The sequence below is a fragment of the Bactrocera oleae genome, chromosome 2, assembly GCF_042242935.1.
Source record: "Bactrocera oleae isolate idBacOlea1 chromosome 2, idBacOlea1, whole genome shotgun sequence".
Lineage (NCBI taxonomy): Eukaryota > Metazoa > Arthropoda > Insecta > Diptera > Tephritidae > Bactrocera > Bactrocera oleae.
Window position 1 is genome coordinate 32,386,464 of NC_091536.1, and position 22,334 is coordinate 32,408,797.

General features: G+C 37.0%; 4 protein-coding genes across 4 annotated transcripts; all 4 read right to left on the reverse strand.

Moving 5' to 3' along the window:
* Positions 1 to 46: 46 nt before the first annotated feature.
* Positions 47 to 5,250, reverse strand: LOC138855803 (stalled ribosome sensor GCN1-like). Its single transcript, XM_070105821.1, has one exon. It carries the CDS (start codon positions 5,248 to 5,250, stop codon positions 157 to 159), a length of 5,094 nt encoding a protein of 1,697 aa, XP_069961922.1. The 3' UTR covers positions 47 to 156.
* A 343-nt stretch (positions 5,251 to 5,593) lies between these two features.
* Positions 5,594 to 11,128, reverse strand: LOC138858903 (stalled ribosome sensor GCN1-like). The gene is given in 2 exon segments (XM_070112949.1): positions 5,594 to 10,749; positions 10,751 to 11,128. Coding segments are annotated over 2 exon segments (5,409 nt in total). The 5' UTR covers positions 11,114 to 11,128; the 3' UTR covers positions 5,594 to 5,703.
* A 60-nt stretch (positions 11,129 to 11,188) lies between these two features.
* On the reverse strand, positions 11,189 to 16,705 carry LOC138858904 (stalled ribosome sensor GCN1-like). Its single transcript, XM_070112950.1, is given in 2 exon segments — positions 11,189 to 16,341; positions 16,343 to 16,705. Coding segments are annotated over 2 exon segments (5,406 nt in total). The 3' UTR covers positions 11,189 to 11,298.
* Positions 16,706 to 16,780: 75 nt separating this feature from the next.
* Positions 16,781 to 22,297, reverse strand: LOC138858905 (stalled ribosome sensor GCN1-like). Its single transcript, XM_070112951.1, is given in 2 exon segments — positions 16,781 to 21,933; positions 21,935 to 22,297. Coding segments are annotated over 2 exon segments (5,406 nt in total). The 3' UTR covers positions 16,781 to 16,890.
* Positions 22,298 to 22,334: the final 37 nt, after the last annotated feature.

Genomic DNA, 22,334 nt, shown 5'->3' on the forward strand with positions numbered 1-22,334 from the left:
TTATCTTTTATTAAATCTATTCAATACAATAACTTAACAACAAAAATATTTTTATTTTTTTATTTCGAAATAAATAATTTATTCATTTACAGTACATAAGACAAAATCATTTCGGACAATTTTAATAGGGTGTATTCTTACATCTATAATTTTACTTCAATTCAATATTGTGTCATCAAATTCTTCGTCTTTACCAATAGCTTGGACAGCAACTTTACGCAAAACTTTGTTTACAACTTCATTTAAGGAATCCCTCGCGCCAACTTCTAAAAGTTGACAAACATAGCTAAAAGTAGTATCGTTATCACGGAGATGCAAAATTGAAACTAAAGCTATCTCAGAATTAGACTTTACATAACCATTTTTTTCTTTGGTACCGTTAACTAGCATTGGTACGAGCTGTTTAATAACATCTGGGCTCATCTTATCAATAGCTAACGTTTTTGCCAAGTAATTACAGCTTTTAGCAACAATCTGTTTTATTGCGTTGCTTTTGTGATTCATAGCCCTTGTAAAGCATGAAACTATTATTGGAGAGCACATAATATCATTCGACATATAATAGTGCAATAAACACGTCATTGCGCGAACACCACTGCTTGCAATATTTATTTTGTCTGATGAAATACTAGAAGTGATAAATTCTATCAACTTGGATTCATATTTCGAAGTAATAATTGCAGGACTCTCTTTCAATGCCACAAACAGGGCTGCGGTTCGTCCGTGTTTTAATAATACGTCACCATTTCCAGCAACGAAGATATGAAGCTCTAATAAATCATCAACTTGTTGAATCGATAAATATTTCAAAAGTGCTCCTAAACAACCTGCAGAAGCAGATCGACTAATTTCTTCTGAATGTCCTATCATATTTAGTAGAGTAGCGCTTAATTGTAGCTTTAAACATTCAGACATTTTTTCTCCAGCTAAATTAATACTTAAACGTATTGCCGCTAACATAGTTTCTCGCATGGACGGGTCGTCATTAGATTTTATCCCATTGTGAATTTCATTAAATATTGAATCAGGCCGTGAATGTATGATAACCAATTCAGATATTGCTTGCCCAGCTTTCATGCGAACACTTCTGTTCGAGTCGTGTAAAGCCTTCAGAAATGTTGTTTGTAACTGCGGTAAAAATTGTTTCAACATGACTCCAACTTTTTTCAATAAAATAGCTAATGTTTCCAGTACAGCTGCCTTGACACCTGCATTAAAACGATCTCCTAGAATTCGAATTAACGGTCCAGTTATTTGAACAACAGATGGCTGTAAAGACTGAGCACTGGTTAGAGAAATAATTTCACCTAACCCTTCGGCTGCATTTTCTTTAACATCTGGCATTCCATTCAAAATTGCTTCCCGAAAGACGGGAAGTAGAGGCGTAATTCCTTTCGGAAGGCAAAAGCCCGGCAGCTCGGAACCTTTAATTTCGCTCGAAGCAAACCGAACGGCTTGTCTAACGTCACACACTAGAGAAATTTGTTGGGTTGAATCTAAAGTTTTCACAACTGAGTTTAACGCATCCCATGAATTTTGTAAAATGTCGCGATTGGAATCAGCCATTAGGCGTAATAAACTGCGTAACAATTGTGGAACATATTGGGAATAATCACCTGGAGAGTGAGTACAGAATACACAAAGTAAACTTGACGCCGACTTTCTTATATTTATGCAATCAGATTTTGCTGACATCATTAGAGTGTCGACAATTGTCCGAACACCGATTTCGTCTGTAACTGACAGTATTACTGCTTGACAATAATCTAATTCTTGGTACTCATAGGCAGTTCCTTGTGCATCGGAAAGTGCATGTAGCAAAGCATCCAGAATTTTTGGAAGGTACTTTGTTAATGCATCCCCTGCCACGGAAACTAATATGGAAAGGGCTTTTGTATTTACTGGAGTTGATGTTAATTGGGGAACAAGATATGGCAATACCACTCGAGATTTAATTGTCATCACTTGGCGAAGGCCATCTAATGTATATTCTGCAACAGTTGGATCAGGGTCATTCAACCCCTCAAGCATTGAAGGTAAAATATCGTCTAAAGCACGTGAGCCAACAGTTGAATGTAAAGATTCAAAAGTTTTTGCCGCGGCTCCTCTCACCTCAGGCAAAGGATCCGATAAAGCTCTTCTTACTGTTGGAACTAGACTGTTAACGAACGACAATACCATTTCTTTAGAAGTTGAGGTCATTATTTCCGATAGGCCAATGCAAACTCCTTGACGTTGATCTGGATGTTCCGAATTAAGTCCCTTCTCTAATATTGGTATTATTTCGGGAAGTACTCTCTCTCCCAATTTTCTCACCAAATCTATCCTATCATAGCTGGTGCTTGCCAAACATCCTAATAGTAAACTAAATAATGTAGGTAAGATTTCCCTTAGTGTGCGTGGTGTGTTTGTTACTACGACTTTCCAAACATGTAGTGACGCTTGTCGTACCATCAGTGATACATCACTCCGACCCATATAAAGGCCTGAAAGAACTCTATTTCGCCTTTCTTCGCCTAAAAATCTTATTATGGCAGTATGTGACTGTTCGGTTCCAAAATTATCATCTTCACTTGCCGTTTCTGTAGTCATTTTTCCAGATACGCCCGATATTCTGTATAGCAAATCTCCTAATAATTGAACAGAACTAAACCGTATTCTCCAGTTATCATCAAATAAACCCTTTTCTAGTTCAGGAAGAAGAAGCATCACTGCTGATTCGGCGTACAAATTCACTATGCGTTGCCCCGCTTTTAATGCCGTGTCCCGAACATACTCATTCTCATCAGCCAATGCTTTTAATATAGGATTAATTATTTGGCCAATATAAGGAGTAAAATCTTTAGGGAAAGGCCCTGGCATATATATAAACATCATTATATATCCATCTTTCACATGTGGGGCAATATCTGTTCTCTCCGCAGTTGTGATAATATCTGGCATTAATTGATGCAACTTTTGCACTCCTAAACCGCCAACAACTTCGGCAAGACCTTGAGCAGCTCCACTGCGGTCGACACTACTAGATTCTGATGTCAAGGTTTGCATCAACCATGGTAGTAGATCTTCAAATGAAGATTCACCTATTCCACGAACCATAGCTCCTAATGCTCTCGCAGAGATGGCTCTAACCTCCGGCACGGGGTCAAGAAGAGACATCTTTAGACCAGGAATTATATTAGGCAAATATGGCACTAAATCCTTTTGATCGGTAAGAGAGTACATATTACCTATGATTTGAGCTGCCATTTTTCGAGTCTCGGTAGATCTATCCATGAATGCTCTCTCAACCACAGGCATTATTAGGGCCAAAGATGGTGCATCTATAAAATGTACAAATTTTGTTTGAAGTAAACTGTGCAAACAATTTGAAGTATTTTTTGATGGATCTTCTAAAGCTGTCAATAATATAGGAACGATAGCTTGAATTTCGGGATTTTTTATTACGGATCCTATTACTTTGAGTGCGTCAGCACCAGCTTCCTGCACTTTAGTATGCGAGTCACCAAGTACTTCGATTAGTTTTGGAACTATGTTAGGTAAACATGATGACAATTGTTTGCGTGCACAAAATGCCATAGCTCCCAGAAGTTTAACCGAAGCTGTCTTCGTTCGCCAAAAATCTTCATCTAAAGCATTAAGTAACGATGGAAGAACAAGTTTAACTCCATGTGCCGAAAGTTTACCCATAACTACTTTTGCCGTATCATCAGCTGCTTGCCTAACGTATTGAGACGAGTCTCCAAAGCATTGCAATAGATGAGGTAGTACATGAACAATGTAAGGCTCAAATAAACGTCCAAGGGTTGTACATAATACTTCAAAAGCAAAAAGTGCACCTTCCCGTGATTTATAATTTTTTTTCTCTTGTATAAATGTCGTTAATTTTGACATTATATCGAATTGTTTCAATGACAAAATTCCCAAGCCTTTCACAATGCCCGCAATTCCATAAGCTGCACCCCTCCGCTCTCCATACTTATCAGATTTTATTAGTTGTTGCAATAATTTCTTTATAATTTCAGGAGCTTTATCTTTCACCGATGAAACTAAATGTGGTAAGCAATTAGCCACGGCTTCTTGTACTTGCTGAGAAGGTGTTGACAGAGCTGAAATTAGCCTTCGCACTATAGGTTCAATTCGAATATCATCAGCTTCTAAGTGTCGAGCTAATGATCCCATTAAAATGACCACAGCTTGTCTAACGTTATCGAAGGTTTGTGATTTCGGTGCTTTGTCTAAAAAGTCTTCGAAAACTGGTAACAAGTTGACTATAGTTTCTTGTCCATGACAATCCACTATACAAAGAGCAGATGCAAGCATTTCTTTATGGACAGTTTCATTACGATCTCTAAATCCTTGTGCTACCATAAATTGCATAATTTCATTAACGTCGTCAACATCAAAAAATTTGGAAACCTGTGATATTGATATGGCAATTCCTCTTCGAGGCTCCCATTGATCTATAGCAGGAAAAATTTCTCGATCGAATTGATCCAATTTAGGAGGAATCATGGTCAATTTTTCTCTGTATATATCGAGTAAAGATTTTGCTGTATATTTTACCTGTTCATGATTAGTGGAAAGTAATTGCACAAGAGAAGCAGAAGCAGCTTTTTGTATACAAAGCTCCTTATGTGTGACAAGCAAAAGTACATCATCTAATTCAGGTGGTACAAATTTAGCCGATTCCCACAAATCTGAAGCTAATATGCGATTTTCACTCGAAGTGTCATATTTAGCAATCCACAATCGAAGTTTTAAACGAGAAATTAAATTTTGGTGCATTTCATTTTTAAACAAAATAACTTTTTTAATAATTTTCAGAACCCTCAATGAAACTTCTCTTACTGACTCTTTGCTGCTTTCCAACGAATTTAAAAATATCTCTATCTCATCGTTAGTAGCATATGCACAGTAGTCTTCCCCAGAACTTAAGTTTGCCACTTCCAAAAGTCCTCCTACGGTTTGTGTTTGAACTCTGCCTTGGTACATATTTATAAAATTGAGTAGTAATTTCGACATTTCTAAACGAGGCATGTACTTAGGGTGGTTGTAGTCTGTCACTTCACCAAACACCGTAAAGCCTCTAATTTGAGCATGACTTTCAATCAATTGAATACCAATCAACAACAATTCTTCGCTGTTCACTACGAAATTTGTCGCAAACGCTCGTTTTAAAAACTCGAATGTATATGTATGTAAAGGACGGTGCGCTAAATAGAGTGTTTGATGTATTTTTATGTTCATCAGTATGACGGTATATTAAGAGTTTATGGATGTTGAGTAAAATACTTTCAATGATCTCGTTCATATCGTTTGTTATCCATCGTTTGTTATCTCTACCCAAGTCAAAGCTATCTTCAAAGCATGCTTCTCGAAATTTGAAATAAAGTTTTTCCAACGATTCAGCTGCGATTGGACATGTAAGTAACTTTAATAATTGCATTAATAACTTATCAAAATGTAATGAAACTGCTTTAGGATTTCCTGCGAATGCCGCCTTTAACATAGACATGGCACTTTTTAACTTTTTATTGAGAATGTTTATCTTTTATTAAATCTATTCAATACAATAACTTAACAACAAAAATATTTTTATTTTTTTATTTCGAAATAAATAATTTATTCATTTACAGTACATAAGACAAAATCATTTCGGACAATTTTAATAGGGTGTATTCTTACATCTATAATTTTACTTCAATTCAATATTGTGTCATCAAATTCTTCGTCTTTACCAATAGCTTGGACAGCAACTTTACGCAAAACTTTGTTTACAACTTCATTTAAGGAATCCCTCGCGCCAACTTCTAAAAGTTGACAAACATAGCTAAAAGTAGTATCGTTATCACGGAGATGCAAAATTGAAACTAAAGCTATCTCAGAATTAGACTTTACATAACCATTTTTTTCTTTGGTACCGTTAACTAGCATTGGTACGAGCTGTTTAATAACATCTGGGCTCATCTTATCAATAGCTAACGTTTTTGCCAAGTAATTACAGCTTTTAGCAACAATCTGTTTTATTGCGTTGCTTTTGTGATTCATAGCCCTTGTAAAGCATGAAACTATTATTGGAGAGCACATAATATCATTCGACATATAATAGTGCAATAAACACGTCATTGCGCGAACACCACTGCTTGCAATATTTATTTTGTCTGATGAAATACTAGAAGTGATAAATTCTATCAACTTGGATTCATATTTCGAAGTAATAATTGCAGGACTCTCTTTCAATGCCACAAACAGGGCTGCGGTTCGTCCGTGTTTTAATAATACGTCACCATTTCCAGCAACGAAGATATGAAGCTCTAATAAATCATCAACTTGTTGAATCGATAAATATTTCAAAAGTGCTCCTAAACAACCTGCAGAAGCAGATCGACTAATTTCTTCTGAATGTCCTATCATATTTAGTAGAGTAGCGCTTAATTGTAGCTTTAAACATTCAGACATTTTTTCTCCAGCTAAATTAATACTTAAACGTATTGCCGCTAACATAGTTTCTCGCATGGACGGGTCGTCATTAGATTTTATCCCATTGTGAATTTCATTAAATATTGAATCAGGCCGTGAATGTATGATAACCAATTCAGATATTGCTTGCCCAGCTTTCATGCGAACACTTCTGTTCGAGTCGTGTAAAGCCTTCAGAAATGTTGTTTGTAACTGCGGTAAAAATTGTTTCAACATGACTCCAACTTTTTTCAATAAAATAGCTAATGTTTCCAGTACAGCTGCCTTGACACCTGCATTAAAACGATCTCCTAGAATTCGAATTAACGGTCCAGTTATTTGAACAACAGATGGCTGTAAAGACTGAGCACTGGTTAGAGAAATAATTTCACCTAACCCTTCGGCTGCATTTTCTTTAACATCTGGCATTCCATTCAAAATTGCTTCCCGAAAGACGGGAAGTAGAGGCGTAATTCCTTTCGGAAGGCAAAAGCCCGGCAGCTCGGAACCTTTAATTTCGCTCGAAGCAAACCGAACGGCTTGTCTAACGTCACACACTAGAGAAATTTGTTGGGTTGAATCTAAAGTTTTCACAACTGAGTTTAACGCATCCCATGAATTTTGTAAAATGTCGCGATTGGAATCAGCCATTAGGCGTAATAAACTGCGTAACAATTGTGGAACATATTGGGAATAATCACCTGGAGAGTGAGTACAGAATACACAAAGTAAACTTGACGCCGACTTTCTTATATTTATGCAATCAGATTTTGCTGACATCATTAGAGTGTCGACAATTGTCCGAACACCGATTTCGTCTGTAACTGACAGTATTACTGCTTGACAATAATCTAATTCTTGGTACTCATAGGCAGTTCCTTGTGCATCGGAAAGTGCATGTAGCAAAGCATCCAGAATTTTTGGAAGGTACTTTGTTAATGCATCCCCTGCCACGGAAACTAATATGGAAAGGGCTTTTGTATTTACTGGAGTTGATGTTAATTGGGGAACAAGATATGGCAATACCACTCGAGATTTAATTGTCATCACTTGGCGAAGGCCATCTAATGTATATTCTGCAACAGTTGGATCAGGGTCATTCAACCCCTCAAGCATTGAAGGTAAAATATCGTCTAAAGCACGTGAGCCAACAGTTGAATGTAAAGATTCAAAAGTTTTTGCCGCGGCTCCTCTCACCTCAGGCAAAGGATCCGATAAAGCTCTTCTTACTGTTGGAACTAGACTGTTAACGAACGACAATACCATTTCTTTAGAAGTTGAGGTCATTATTTCCGATAGGCCAATGCAAACTCCTTGACGTTGATCTGGATGTTCCGAATTAAGTCCCTTCTCTAATATTGGTATTATTTCGGGAAGTACTCTCTCTCCCAATTTTCTCACCAAATCTATCCTATCATAGCTGGTGCTTGCCAAACATCCTAATAGTAAACTAAATAATGTAGGTAAGATTTCCCTTAGTGTGCGTGGTGTGTTTGTTACTACGACTTTCCAAACATGTAGTGACGCTTGTCGTACCATCAGTGATACATCACTCCGACCCATATAAAGGCCTGAAAGAACTCTATTTCGCCTTTCTTCGCCTAAAAATCTTATTATGGCAGTATGTGACTGTTCGGTTCCAAAATTATCATCTTCACTTGCCGTTTCTGTAGTCATTTTTCCAGATACGCCCGATATTCTGTATAGCAAATCTCCTAATAATTGAACAGAACTAAACCGTATTCTCCAGTTATCATCAAATAAACCCTTTTCTAGTTCAGGAAGAAGAAGCATCACTGCTGATTCGGCGTACAAATTCACTATGCGTTGCCCCGCTTTTAATGCCGTGTCCCGAACATACTCATTCTCATCAGCCAATGCTTTTAATATAGGATTAATTATTTGGCCAATATAAGGAGTAAAATCTTTAGGGAAAGGCCCTGGCATATATATAAACATCATTATATATCCATCTTTCACATGTGGGGCAATATCTGTTCTCTCCGCAGTTGTGATAATATCTGGCATTAATTGATGCAACTTTTGCACTCCTAAACCGCCAACAACTTCGGCAAGACCTTGAGCAGCTCCACTGCGGTCGACACTACTAGATTCTGATGTCAAGGTTTGCATCAACCATGGTAGTAGATCTTCAAATGAAGATTTACCTATTCCACGAACCATAGCTCCTAATGCTCTCGCAGAGATGGCTCTAACCTCCGGCACGGGGTCAAGAAGAGACATCTTTAGACCAGGAATTATATTAGGCAAATATGGCACTAAATCCTTTTGATCGGTAAGAGAGTACATATTACCTATGATTTGAGCTGCCATTTTTCGAGTCTCGGTAGATCTATCCATGAATGCTCTCTCAACCACAGGCATTATTAGGGCCAAAGATGGTGCATCTATAAAATGTACAAATTTTGTTTGAAGTAAACTGTGCAAACAATTTGAAGTATTTTTTGATGGATCTTCTAAAGCTGTCAATAATATAGGAACGATAGCTTGAATTTCGGGATTTTTTATTACGGATCCTATTACTTTGAGTGCGTCAGCACCAGCTTCCTGCACTTTAGTATGCGAGTCACCAAGTACTTCGATTAGTTTTGGAACTATGTTAGGTAAACATGATGACAATTGTTTGGGTGCACAAAATGCCATAGCTCCGAGAAGTTCAACCGAAGCTGTCTTCGTTCGCCAGGAATCTTCATCTAAAGCATTAAGTAACGATGGAAGAACAAGTTTAACTCCATGTGCCGAAAGTTTACCCATAACTACTTTTGCCGTATCATCAGCTGCTTGCCTAACGTATTGAGACGAGTCTCCAAAGCATTGCAATAGATGAGGTAGTACATGAACAATGTAAGGCTCAAATAAACGTCCAAGGGTTGTACATAATACTTCAAAAGCAAAAAGTGCACCTTCCCGTGATTTATAATTTTTTTTCTCTTGTATAAATGTCGTTAATTTTGACATTATATCGAATTGTTTCAATGACAAAATTCCCAAGCCTTTCACAATGCCCGCAATTCCATAAGCTGCACCCCTCCGCTCTCCATACTTATCAGATTTTATTAGTTGTTGCAATAATTTCTTTATAATTTCAGGAGCTTTATCTTTCACCGATGAAACTAAATGTGGTAAGCAATTAGCCACGGCTTCTTGTACTTGCTGAGAAGGTGTTGACAGAGCTGAAATTAGCCTTCGCACTATAGGTTCAATTCGAATATCATCAGCTTCTAAGTGTCGAGCTAATGATCCCATTAAAATGACCACAGCTTGTCTAACGTTATCGAAGGTTTGTGATTTCGGTGCTTTGTCTAAAAAGTCTTCGAAAACTGGTAACAAGTTGACTATAGTTTCTTGTCCATGACAATCCACTATACAAAGAGCAGATGCAAGCATTTCTTTATGGACAGTTTCATTACGATCTCTAAATCCTTGTGCTACCATAAATTGCATAATTTCATTAACGTCGTCAACATCAAAAAATTTGGAAACCTGTGATATTGATATGGCAATTCCTCTTCGAGGCTCCCATTGATCTATAGCAGGAAAAATTTCTCGATCGAATTGATCCAATTTAGGAGGAATCATGGTCAATTTTTCTCTGTATATATCGAGTAAAGATTTTGCTGTATATTTTACCTGTTCATGATTAGTGGAAAGTAATTGCACAAGAGAAGCAGAAGCAGCTTTTTGTATACAAAGCTCCTTACGTGTGACAAGCAAAAGTACATCATCTAATTCAGGTGGTACAAATTTAGCCGATTCCCACAAATCTGAAGCTAATATGCGATTTTCACCCGAAGTGTCACATTTAGCAATCCACAATCGAAGTTTTAAACGAGAAATTAAATTTTGGTGCATTTCATTTTTAAACAAAATAACTTTTTTAATAATTTTCAGAACCCTCAATGAAACTTCTCTTACTGACTCTTTGCTGCTTTCCAACGAATTTAAAAATATCTCTATCTCATCGTTAGTAGCATATGCACAGTAGTCTTCCCCAGAACTTAAGTTTGCCACTTCCAAAAGTCCACCTACGGTTTGTGTTTGAACTCTGCCTTGGTACATATTTATAAAATTGAGTAGTAATTTCGACATTTCTAAACGAGGCATGTACTTAGGGTGGTTGTAGTCTGTCACTTCACCAAACACCGTAAAGCCTCTAATTTGAGCATGACTTTCAATCAATTGAATACCAATTTTTACCAACAATTCTTCGCTGTTCACTACGAAATTTGTCGCAAACGCTCGTTTTAAAAACTCGAATGTATATGTATGTAAAGGACGGTGCGCTAAATAGAGTGTTTGATGTATTTTTATGTTCATCAGTATGACGGTATATTAAGAGTTTATGGATGTTGAGTAAAATACTTTCAATGATCTCGTTCATATCGTTTGTTATCCATTCATTTGGCAAATCTATCCGTGGGTTTTCTAATCGTACGGTCATTACAGCAATATCTCTACCCAAGTCAAAGCTATCTTCAAAGCATGCTTCTCGAAATTTGAAATAAAGTTTTTCCAACGATTCAGCTGCGATTGGACATGTAAGTAACTTTAATAATTGCATTAATAACTTATCAAAATGTAATGAAACTGCTTTAGGATTTCCTGCGAATGCCGCCTTTAACATAGACATGGCACTTTTTAACTTTTTATTGAGAATGTTTATCTTTTATTAAATCTATTCAATACAATAACTTAACAGCAAAAATATTTTTATTTTTTTATTTCGAAATAAATAATTTATTCATTTACAGTACATAAGACAAAATCATTTCGGACAATTTTAATAGGGTGTATTCTTACATCTATAATTTTACTTCAATTCAATATTGTGTCATCAAATTCTTCGTCTTTACCAATAGCTTGGACAGCAACTTTACGCAAAACTTTGTTTACAACTTCATTTAAGGAATCCCTCGCGCCAACTTCTAAAAGTTGACAAACATAGCTAAAAGTAGTATCGTTATCACGGAGATGCAAAATTGAAACTAAAGCTATCTCAGAATTAGACTTTACATAACCATTTTTTTCTTTGGTACCGTTAACTAGCATTGGTACGAGCTGTTTAATAACATCTGGGCTCATCTTATCAATAGCTAACGTTTTTGCCAAGTAATTACAGCTTTTAGCAACAATCTGTTTTATTGCGTTGCTTTTGTGATTCATAGCCCTTGTAAAGCATGAAACTATTATTGGAGAGCACATAATATCATTCGACATATAATAGTGCAATAAACACGTCATTGCGCGAACACCACTGCTTGCAATATTTATTTTGTCTGATGAAATACTAGAAGTGATAAATTCTATCAACTTGGATTCATATTTCGAAGTAATAATTGCAGGACTCTCTTTCAATGCCACAAACAGGGCTGCGGTTCGTCCGTGTTTTAATAATACGTCACCATTTCCAGCAACGAAGATATGAAGCTCTAATAAATCATCAACTTGTTGAATCGATAAATATTTCAAAAGTGCTCCTAAACAACCTGCAGAAGCAGATCGACTAATTTCTTCTGAATGTCCTATCATATTTAGTAGAGTAGCGCTTAATTGTAGCTTTAAACATTCAGACATTTTTTCTCCAGCTAAATTAATACTTAAACGTATTGCCGCTAACATAGTTTCTCGCATGGACGGGTCGTCATTAGATTTTATCCCATTGTGAATTTCATTAAATATTGAATCAGGCCGTGAATGTATGATAACCAATTCAGATATTGCTTGCCCAGCTTTCATGCGAACACTTCTGTTCGAGTCGTGTAAAGCCTTCAGAAATGTTGTTTGTAACTGCGGTAAAAATTGTTTCAACATGACTCCAACTTTTTTCAATAAAATAGCTAATGTTTCCAGTACAGCTGCCTTGACACCTGCATTAAAACGATCTCCTAGAATTCGAATTAACGGTCCAGTTATTTGAACAACAGATGGCTGTAAAGACTGAGCACTGGTTAGAGAAATAATTTCACCTAACCCTTCGGCTGCATTTTCTTTAACATCTGGCATTCCATTCAAAATTGCTTCCCGAAAGACGGGAAGTAGAGGCGTAATTCCTTTCGGAAGGCAAAAGCCCGGCAGCTCGGAACCTTTAATTTCGCTCGAAGCAAACCGAACGGCTTGTCTAACGTCACACACTAGAGAAATTTGTTGGGTTGAATCTAAAGTTTTCACAACTGAGTTTAACGCATCCCATGAATTTTGTAAAATGTCGCGATTGGAATCAGCCATTAGGCGTAATAAACTGCGTAACAATTGTGGAACATATTGGGAATAATCACCTGGAGAGTGAGTACAGAATACACAAAGTAAACTTGACGCCGACTTTCTTATATTTATGCAATCAGATTTTGCTGACATCATTAGAGTGTCGACAATTGTCCGAACACCGATTTCGTCTGTAACTGACAGTATTACTGCTTGACAATAATCTAATTCTTGGTACTCATAGGCAGTTCCTTGTGCATCGGAAAGTGCATGTAGCAAAGCATCCAGAATTTTTGGAAGGTACTTTGTTAATGCATCCCCTGCCACGGAAACTAATATGGAAAGGGCTTTTGTATTTACTGGAGTTGATGTTAATTGGGGAACAAGATATGGCAATACCACTCGAGATTTAATTGTCATCACTTGGCGAAGGCCATCTAATGTATATTCTGCAACAGTTGGATCAGGGTCATTCAACCCCTCAAGCATTGAAGGTAAAATATCGTCTAAAGCACGTGAGCCAACAGTTGAATGTAAAGATTCAAAAGTTTTTGCCGCGGCTCCTCTCACCTCAGGCAAAGGATCCGATAAAGCTCTTCTTACTGTTGGAACTAGACTGTTAACGAACGACAATACCATTTCTTTAGAAGTTGAGGTCATTATTTCCGATAGGCCAATGCAAACTCCTTGACGTTGATCTGGATGTTCCGAATTAAGTCCCTTCTCTAATATTGGTATTATTTCGGGAAGTACTCTCTCTCCCAATTTTCTCACCAAATCTATCCTATCATAGCTGGTGCTTGCCAAACATCCTAATAGTAAACTAAATAATGTAGGTAAGATTTCCCTTAGTGTGCGTGGTGTGTTTGTTACTACGACTTTCCAAACATGTAGTGACGCTTGTCGTACCATCAGTGATACATCACTCCGACCCATATAAAGGCCTGAAAGAACTCTATTTCGCCTTTCTTCGCCTAAAAATCTTATTATGGCAGTATGTGACTGTTCGGTTCCAAAATTATCATCTTCACTTGCCGTTTCTGTAGTCATTTTTCCAGATACGCCCGATATTCTGTATAGCAAATCTCCTAATAATTGAACAGAACTAAACCGTATTCTCCAGTTATCATCAAATAAACCCTTTTCTAGTTCAGGAAGAAGAAGCATCACTGCTGATTCGGCGTACAAATTCACTATGCGTTGCCCCGCTTTTAATGCCGTGTCCCGAACATACTCATTCTCATCAGCCAATGCTTTTAATATAGGATTAATTATTTGGCCAATATAAGGAGTAAAATCTTTAGGGAAAGGCCCTGGCATATATATAAACATCATTATATATCCATCTTTCACATGTGGGGCAATATCTGTTCTCTCCGCAGTTGTGATAATATCTGGCATTAATTGATGCAACTTTTGCACTCCTAAACCGCCAACAACTTCGGCAAGACCTTGAGCAGCTCCACTGCGGTCGACACTACTAGATTCTGATGTCAAGGTTTGCATCAACCATGGTAGTAGATCTTCAAATGAAGATTCACCTATTCCACGAACCATAGCTCCTAATGCTCTCGCAGAGATGGCTCTAACCTCCGGCACGGGGTCAAGAAGAGACATCTTTAGACCAGGAATTATATTAGGCAAATATGGCACTAAATCCTTTTGATCGGTAAGAGAGTACATATTACCTATGATTTGAGCTGCCATTTTTCGAGTCTCGGTAGATCTATCCATGAATGCTCTCTCAACCACAGGCATTATTAGGGCCAAAGATGGTGCATCTATAAAATGTACAAATTTTGTTTGAAGTAAACTGTGCAAACAATTTGAAGTATTTTTTGATGGATCTTCTAAAGCTGTCAATAATATAGGAACGATAGCTTGAATTTCGGGATTTTTTATTACGGATCCTATTACTTTGAGTGCGTCAGCACCAGCTTCCTGCACTTTAGTATGCGAGTCACCAAGTACTTCGATTAGTTTTGGAACTATGTTAGGTAAACATGATGACAATTGTTTGGGTGCACAAAATGCCATAGCTCCGAGAAGTTCAACCGAAGCTGTCTTCGTTCGCCAGGAATCTTCATCTAAAGCATTAAGTAACGATGGAAGAACAAGTTTAACTCCATGTGCCGAAAGTTTACCCATAACTACTTTTGCCGTATCATCAGCTGCTTGCCTAACGTATTGAGACGAGTCTCCAAAGCATTGCAATAGATGAGGTAGTACATGAACAATGTAAGGCTCAAATAAACGTCCAAGGGTTGTACATAATACTTCAAAAGCAAAAAGTGCACCTTCCCGTGATTTATAATTTTTTTTCTCTTGTATAAATGTCGTTAATTTTGACATTATATCGAATTGTTTCAATGACAAAATTCCCAAGCCTTTCACAATGCCCGCAATTCCATAAGCTGCACCCCTCCGCTCTCCATACTTATCAGATTTTATTAGTTGTTGCAATAATTTCTTTATAATTTCAGGAGCTTTATCTTTCACCGATGAAACTAAATGTGGTAAGCAATTAGCCACGGCTTCTTGTACTTGCTGAGAAGGTGTTGACAGAGCTGAAATTAGCCTTCGCACTATAGGTTCAATTCGAATATCATCAGCTTCTAAGTGTCGAGCTAATGATCCCATTAAAATGACCACAGCTTGTCTAACGTTATCGAAGGTTTGTGATTTCGGTGCTTTGTCTAAAAAGTCTTCGAAAACTGGTAACAAGTTGACTATAGTTTCTTGTCCATGACAATCCACTATACAAAGAGCAGATGCAAGCATTTCTTTATGGACAGTTTCATTACGATCTCTAAATCCTTGTGCTACCATAAATTGCATAATTTCATTAACGTCGTCAACATCAAAAAATTTGGAAACCTGTGATATTGATATGGCAATTCCTCTTCGAGGCTCCCATTGATCTATAGCAGGAAAAATTTCTCGATCGAATTGATCCAATTTAGGAGGAATCATGGTCAATTTTTCTCTGTATATATCGAGTAAAGATTTTGCTGTATATTTTACCTGTTCATGATTAGTGGAAAGTAATTGCACAAGAGAAGCAGAAGCAGCTTTTTGTATACAAAGCTCCTTATGTGTGACAAGCAAAAGTACATCATCTAATTCAGGTGGTACAAATTTAGCCGATTCCCACAAATCTGAAGCTAATATGCGATTTTCACCCGAAGTGTCACATTTAGCAATCCACAATCGAAGTTTTAAACGAGAAATTAAATTTTGGTGCATTTCATTTTTAAACAAAATAACTTTTTTAATAATTTTCAGAACCCTCAATGAAACTTCTCTTACTGACTCTTTGCTGCTTTCCAACGAATTTAAAAATATCTCTATCTCATCGTTAGTAGCATATGCACAGTAGTCTTCCCCAGAACTTAAGTTTGCCACTTCCAAAAGTCCACCTACGGTTTGTGTTTGAACTCTGCCTTGGTACATATTTATAAAATTGAGTAGTAATTTCGACATTTCTAAACGAGGCATGTACTTAGGGTGGTTGTAGTCTGTCACTTCACCAAACACCGTAAAGCCTCTAATTTGAGCATGACTTTCAATCAATTGAATACCAATCAACAACAATTCTTCGCTGTTCACTACGAAATTTGTCGCAAACGCTCGTTTTAAAAACTCGAATGTATATGTATGTAAAGGACGGTGCGCTAAATAGAGTGTTTGATGTATTTTTATGTTCATCAGTATGACGGTATATTAAGAGTTTATGGATGTTGAGTAAAATACTTTCAATGATCTCGTTCATATCGTTTGTTATCCATTCATTTGGCAAATCTATCCGTGGGTTTTCTAATCGTACGGTCATTACAGCAATATCTCTACCCAAGTCAAAGCTATCTTCAAAGCATGCTTCTCGAAATTTGAAATAAAGTTTTTCCAACGATTCAGCTGCGATTGGACATGTAAGTAACTTTAATAATTGCATTAATAACTTATCAAAATGTAATGAAACTGCTTTAGGATTTCCTGCGAATGCCGCCTTTAACATAGACATGGCACTTTTTAACTTTTTATTGAGAATGTTTATCTTTTATTAAATCTATTCAATACAATAACTTAACAACAAAAATATTTTTATTTTTTTATTTCGAAATAAATAATTTATTCATTTACAGTACATAAGACAAAATCATTTCGGACAATTTTAATAGGGTGTATTCTTACATCTATAATTTTACTTCAATTCAATATTGTGTCATCAAATTCTTCGTCTTTACCAATAGCTTGGACAGCAACTTTACGCAAAACTTTGTTTACAACTTCATTTAAGGAATCCCTCGCGCCAACTTCTAAAAGTTGACAAACATAGCTAAAAGTAGTATCGTTATCACGGAGATGCAAAATTGAAACTAAAGCTATCTCAGAATTAGACTTTACATAACCATTTTTTTCTTTGGTACCGTTAACTAGCATTGGTACGAGCTGTTTAATAACATCTGGGCTCATCTTATCAATAGCTAACGTTTTTGCCAAGTAATTACAGCTTTTAGCAACAATCTGTTTTATTGCGTTGCTTTTGTGATTCATAGCCCTTGTAAAGCATGAAACTATTATTGGAGAGCACATAATATCATTCGACATATAATAGTGCAATAAACACGTCATTGCGCGAACACCACTGCTTGCAATATTTATTTTGTCTGATGAAATACTAGAAGTGATAAATTCTATCAACTTGGATTCATATTTCGAAGTAATAATTGCAGGACTCTCTTTCAATGCCACAAACAGGGCTGCGGTTCGTCCGTGTTTTAATAATACGTCACCATTTCCAGCAACGAAGATATGAAGCTCTAATAAATCATCAACTTGTTGAATCGATAAATATTTCAAAAGTGCTCCTAAACAACCTGCAGAAGCAGATCGACTAATTTCTTCTGAATGTCCTATCATATTTAGTAGAGTAGCGCTTAATTGTAGCTTTAAACATTCAGACATTTTTTCTCCAGCTAAATTAATACTTAAACGTATTGCCGCTAACATAGTTTCTCGCATGGACGGGTCGTCATTAGATTTTATCCCATTGTGAATTTCATTAAATATTGAATCAGGCCGTGAATGTATGATAACCAATTCAGATATTGCTTGCCCAGCTTTCATGCGAACACTTCTGTTCGAGTCGTGTAAAGCCTTCAGAAATGTTGTTTGTAACTGCGGTAAAAATTGTTTCAACATGACTCCAACTTTTTTCAATAAAATAGCTAATGTTTCCAGTACAGCTGCCTTGACACCTGCATTAAAACGATCTCCTAGAATTCGAATTAACGGTCCAGTTATTTGAACAACAGATGGCTGTAAAGACTGAGCACTGGTTAGAGAAATAATTTCACCTAACCCTTCGGCTGCATTTTCTTTAACATCTGGCATTCCATTCAAAATTGCTTCCCGAAAGACGGGAAGTAGAGGCGTAATTCCTTTCGGAAGGCAAAAGCCCGGCAGCTCGGAACCTTTAATTTCGCTCGAAGCAAACCGAACGGCTTGTCTAACGTCACACACTAGAGAAATTTGTTGGGTTGAATCTAAAGTTTTCACAACTGAGTTTAACGCATCCCATGAATTTTGTAAAATGTCGCGATTGGAATCAGCCATTAGGCGTAATAAACTGCGTAACAATTGTGGAACATATTGGGAATAATCACCTGGAGAGTGAGTACAGAATACACAAAGTAAACTTGACGCCGACTTTCTTATATTTATGCAATCAGATTTTGCTGACATCATTAGAGTGTCGACAATTGTCCGAACACCGATTTCGTCTGTAACTGACAGTATTACTGCTTGACAATAATCTAATTCTTGGTACTCATAGGCAGTTCCTTGTGCATCGGAAAGTGCATGTAGCAAAGCATCCAGAATTTTTGGAAGGTACTTTGTTAATGCATCCCCTGCCACGGAAACTAATATGGAAAGGGCTTTTGTATTTACTGGAGTTGATGTTAATTGGGGAACAAGATATGGCAATACCACTCGAGATTTAATTGTCATCACTTGGCGAAGGCCATCTAATGTATATTCTGCAACAGTTGGATCAGGGTCATTCAACCCCTCAAGCATTGAAGGTAAAATATCGTCTAAAGCACGTGAGCCAACAGTTGAATGTAAAGATTCAAAAGTTTTTGCCGCGGCTCCTCTCACCTCAGGCAAAGGATCCGATAAAGCTCTTCTTACTGTTGGAACTAGACTGTTAACGAACGACAATACCATTTCTTTAGAAGTTGAGGTCATTATTTCCGATAGGCCAATGCAAACTCCTTGACGTTGATCTGGATGTTCCGAATTAAGTCCCTTCTCTAATATTGGTATTATTTCGGGAAGTACTCTCTCTCCCAATTTTCTCACCAAATCTATCCTATCATAGCTGGTGCTTGCCAAACATCCTAATAGTAAACTAAATAATGTAGGTAAGATTTCCCTTAGTGTGCGTGGTGTGTTTGTTACTACGACTTTCCAAACATGTAGTGACGCTTGTCGTACCATCAGTGATACATCACTCCGACCCATATAAAGGCCTGAAAGAACTCTATTTCGCCTTTCTTCGCCTAAAAATCTTATTATGGCAGTATGTGACTGTTCGGTTCCAAAATTATCATCTTCACTTGCCGTTTCTGTAGTCATTTTTCCAGATACGCCCGATATTCTGTATAGCAAATCTCCTAATAATTGAACAGAACTAAACCGTATTCTCCAGTTATCATCAAATAAACCCTTTTCTAGTTCAGGAAGAAGAAGCATCACTGCTGATTCGGCGTACAAATTCACTATGCGTTGCCCCGCTTTTAATGCCGTGTCCCGAACATACTCATTCTCATCAGCCAATGCTTTTAATATAGGATTAATTATTTGGCCAATATAAGGAGTAAAATCTTTAGGGAAAGGCCCTGGCATATATATAAACATCATTATATATCCATCTTTCACATGTGGGGCAATATCTGTTCTCTCCGCAGTTGTGATAATATCTGGCATTAATTGATGCAACTTTTGCACTCCTAAACCGCCAACAACTTCGGCAAGACCTTGAGCAGCTCCACTGCGGTCGACACTACTAGATTCTGATGTCAAGGTTTGCATCAACCATGGTAGTAGATCTTCAAATGAAGATTCACCTATTCCACGAACCATAGCTCCTAATGCTCTCGCAGAGATGGCTCTAACCTCCGGCACGGGGTCAAGAAGAGACATCTTTAGACCAGGAATTATATTAGGCAAATATGGCACTAAATCCTTTTGATCGGTAAGAGAGTACATATTACCTATGATTTGAGCTGCCATTTTTCGAGTCTCGGTAGATCTATCCATGAATGCTCTCTCAACCACAGGCATTATTAGGGCCAAAGATGGTGCATCTATAAAATGTACAAATTTTGTTTGAAGTAAACTGTGCAAACAATTTGAAGTATTTTTTGATGGATCTTCTAAAGCTGTCAATAATATAGGAACGATAGCTTGAATTTCGGGATTTTTTATTACGGATCCTATTACTTTGAGTGCGTCAGCACTAGCTTCCTGCACTTTAGTATGCGAGTCACCAAGTACTTCGATTAGTTTTGGAACTATGTTAGGTAAACATGATGACAATTGTTTGGGTGCACAAAATGCCATAGCTCCGAGAAGTTCAACCGAAGCTGTCTTCGTTCGCCAGGAATCTTCATCTAAAGCATTAAGTAACGATGGAAGAACAAGTTTAACTCCATGTGCCGAAAGTTTACCCATAACTACTTTTGCCGTATCATCAGCTGCTTGCCTAACGTATTGAGACGAGTCTCCAAAGCATTGCAATAGATGAGGTAGTACATGAACAATGTAAGGCTCAAATAAACGTCCAAGGGTTGTACATAATACTTCAAAAGCAAAAAGTGCACCTTCCCGTGATTTATAATTTTTTTTCTCTTGTATAAATGTCGTTAATTTTGACATTATATCGAATTGTTTCAATGACAAAATTCCCAAGCCTTTCACAATGCCCGCAATTCCATAAGCTGCACCCCTCCGCTCTCCATACTTATCAGATTTTATTAGTTGTTGCAATAATTTCTTTATAATTTCAGGAGCTTTATCTTTCACCGATGAAACTAAATGTGGTAAGCAATTAGCCACGGCTTCTTGTACTTGCTGAGAAGGTGTTGACAGAGCTGAAATTAGCCTTCGCACTATAGGTTCAATTCGAATATCATCAGCTTCTAAGTGTCGAGCTAATGATCCCATTAAAATGACCACAGCTTGTCTAACGTTATCGAAGGTTTGTGATTTCGGTGCTTTGTCTAAAAAGTCTTCGAAAACTGGTAACAAGTTGACTATAGTTTCTTGTCCATGACAATCCACTATACAAAGAGCAGATGCAAGCATTTCTTTATGGACAGTTTCATTACGATCTCTAAATCCTTGTGCTACCATAAATTGCATAATTTCATTAACGTCGTCAACATCAAAAAATTTGGAAACCTGTGATATTGATATGGCAATTCCTCTTCGAGGCTCCCATTGATCTATAGCAGGAAAAATTTCTCGATCGAATTGATCCAATTTAGGAGGAATCATGGTCAATTTTTCTCTGTATATATCGAGTAAAGATTTTGCTGTATATTTTACCTGTTCATGATTAGTGGAAAGTAATTGCACAAGAGAAGCAGAAGCAGCTTTTTGTATACAAAGCTCCTTATGTGTGACAAGCAAAAGTACATCATCTAATTCAGGTGGTACAAATTTAGCCGATTCCCACAAATCTGAAGCTAATATGCGATTTTCACCCGAAGTGTCACATTTAGCAATCCACAATCGAAGTTTTAAACGAGAAATTAAATTTTGGTGCATTTCATTTTTAAACAAAATAACTTTTTTAATAATTTTCAGAACCCTCAATGAAACTTCTCTTACTGACTCTTTGCTGCTTTCCAACGAATTTAAAAATATCTCTATCTCATCGTTAGTAGCATATGCACAGTAGTCTTCCCCAGAACTTAAGTTTGCCACTTCCAAAAGTCCACCTACGGTTTGTGTTTGAACTCTGCCTTGGTACATATTTATAAAATTGAGTAGTAATTTCGACATTTCTAAACGAGGCATGTACTTAGGGTGGTTGTAGTCTGTCACTTCACCAAACACCGTAAAGCCTCTAATTTGAGCATGACTTTCAATCAATTGAATACCAATCAACAACAATTCTTCGCTGTTCACTACGAAATTTGTCGCAAACGCTCGTTTTAAAAACTCGAATGTATATGTATGTAAAGGACGGTGCGCTAAATAGAGTGTTTGATGTATTTTTATGTTCATCAGTATGACGGTATATTAAGAGTTTATGGATGTTGAGTAAAATACTTTCAATGATCTCGTTCATATCGTTTGTTATCCATTCATTTGGCAAATCTATCCGTGGGTTTTCTAATCGTACGGTCATTACAGCAATATCTCTACCCAAGTCAAAGCTATCTTCAAAGCATGCTTCTCGAAATTTGAAATAAAGTTTTTCCAACGATTCAGCTGCGATTGGACATGTAAGTAACTTTAATAATTGCATTAATAACTTATCAAAATGTAATGAAACTGCTTTAGGATTTCCTGCGAATGCCGCCTTTAACATAGACATGGCACTTTTTAACTTTTTATTGAGAATGTTTATCTTT

What these genes read in the sequence shown, in the direction of transcription:
- LOC138855803 (XM_070105821.1), bottom strand. Translation starts at nt 5,250, where the DNA reads ATGAACATAAAAATACATCAAACACTCTATTTAGCGCACCGTCCTTTA.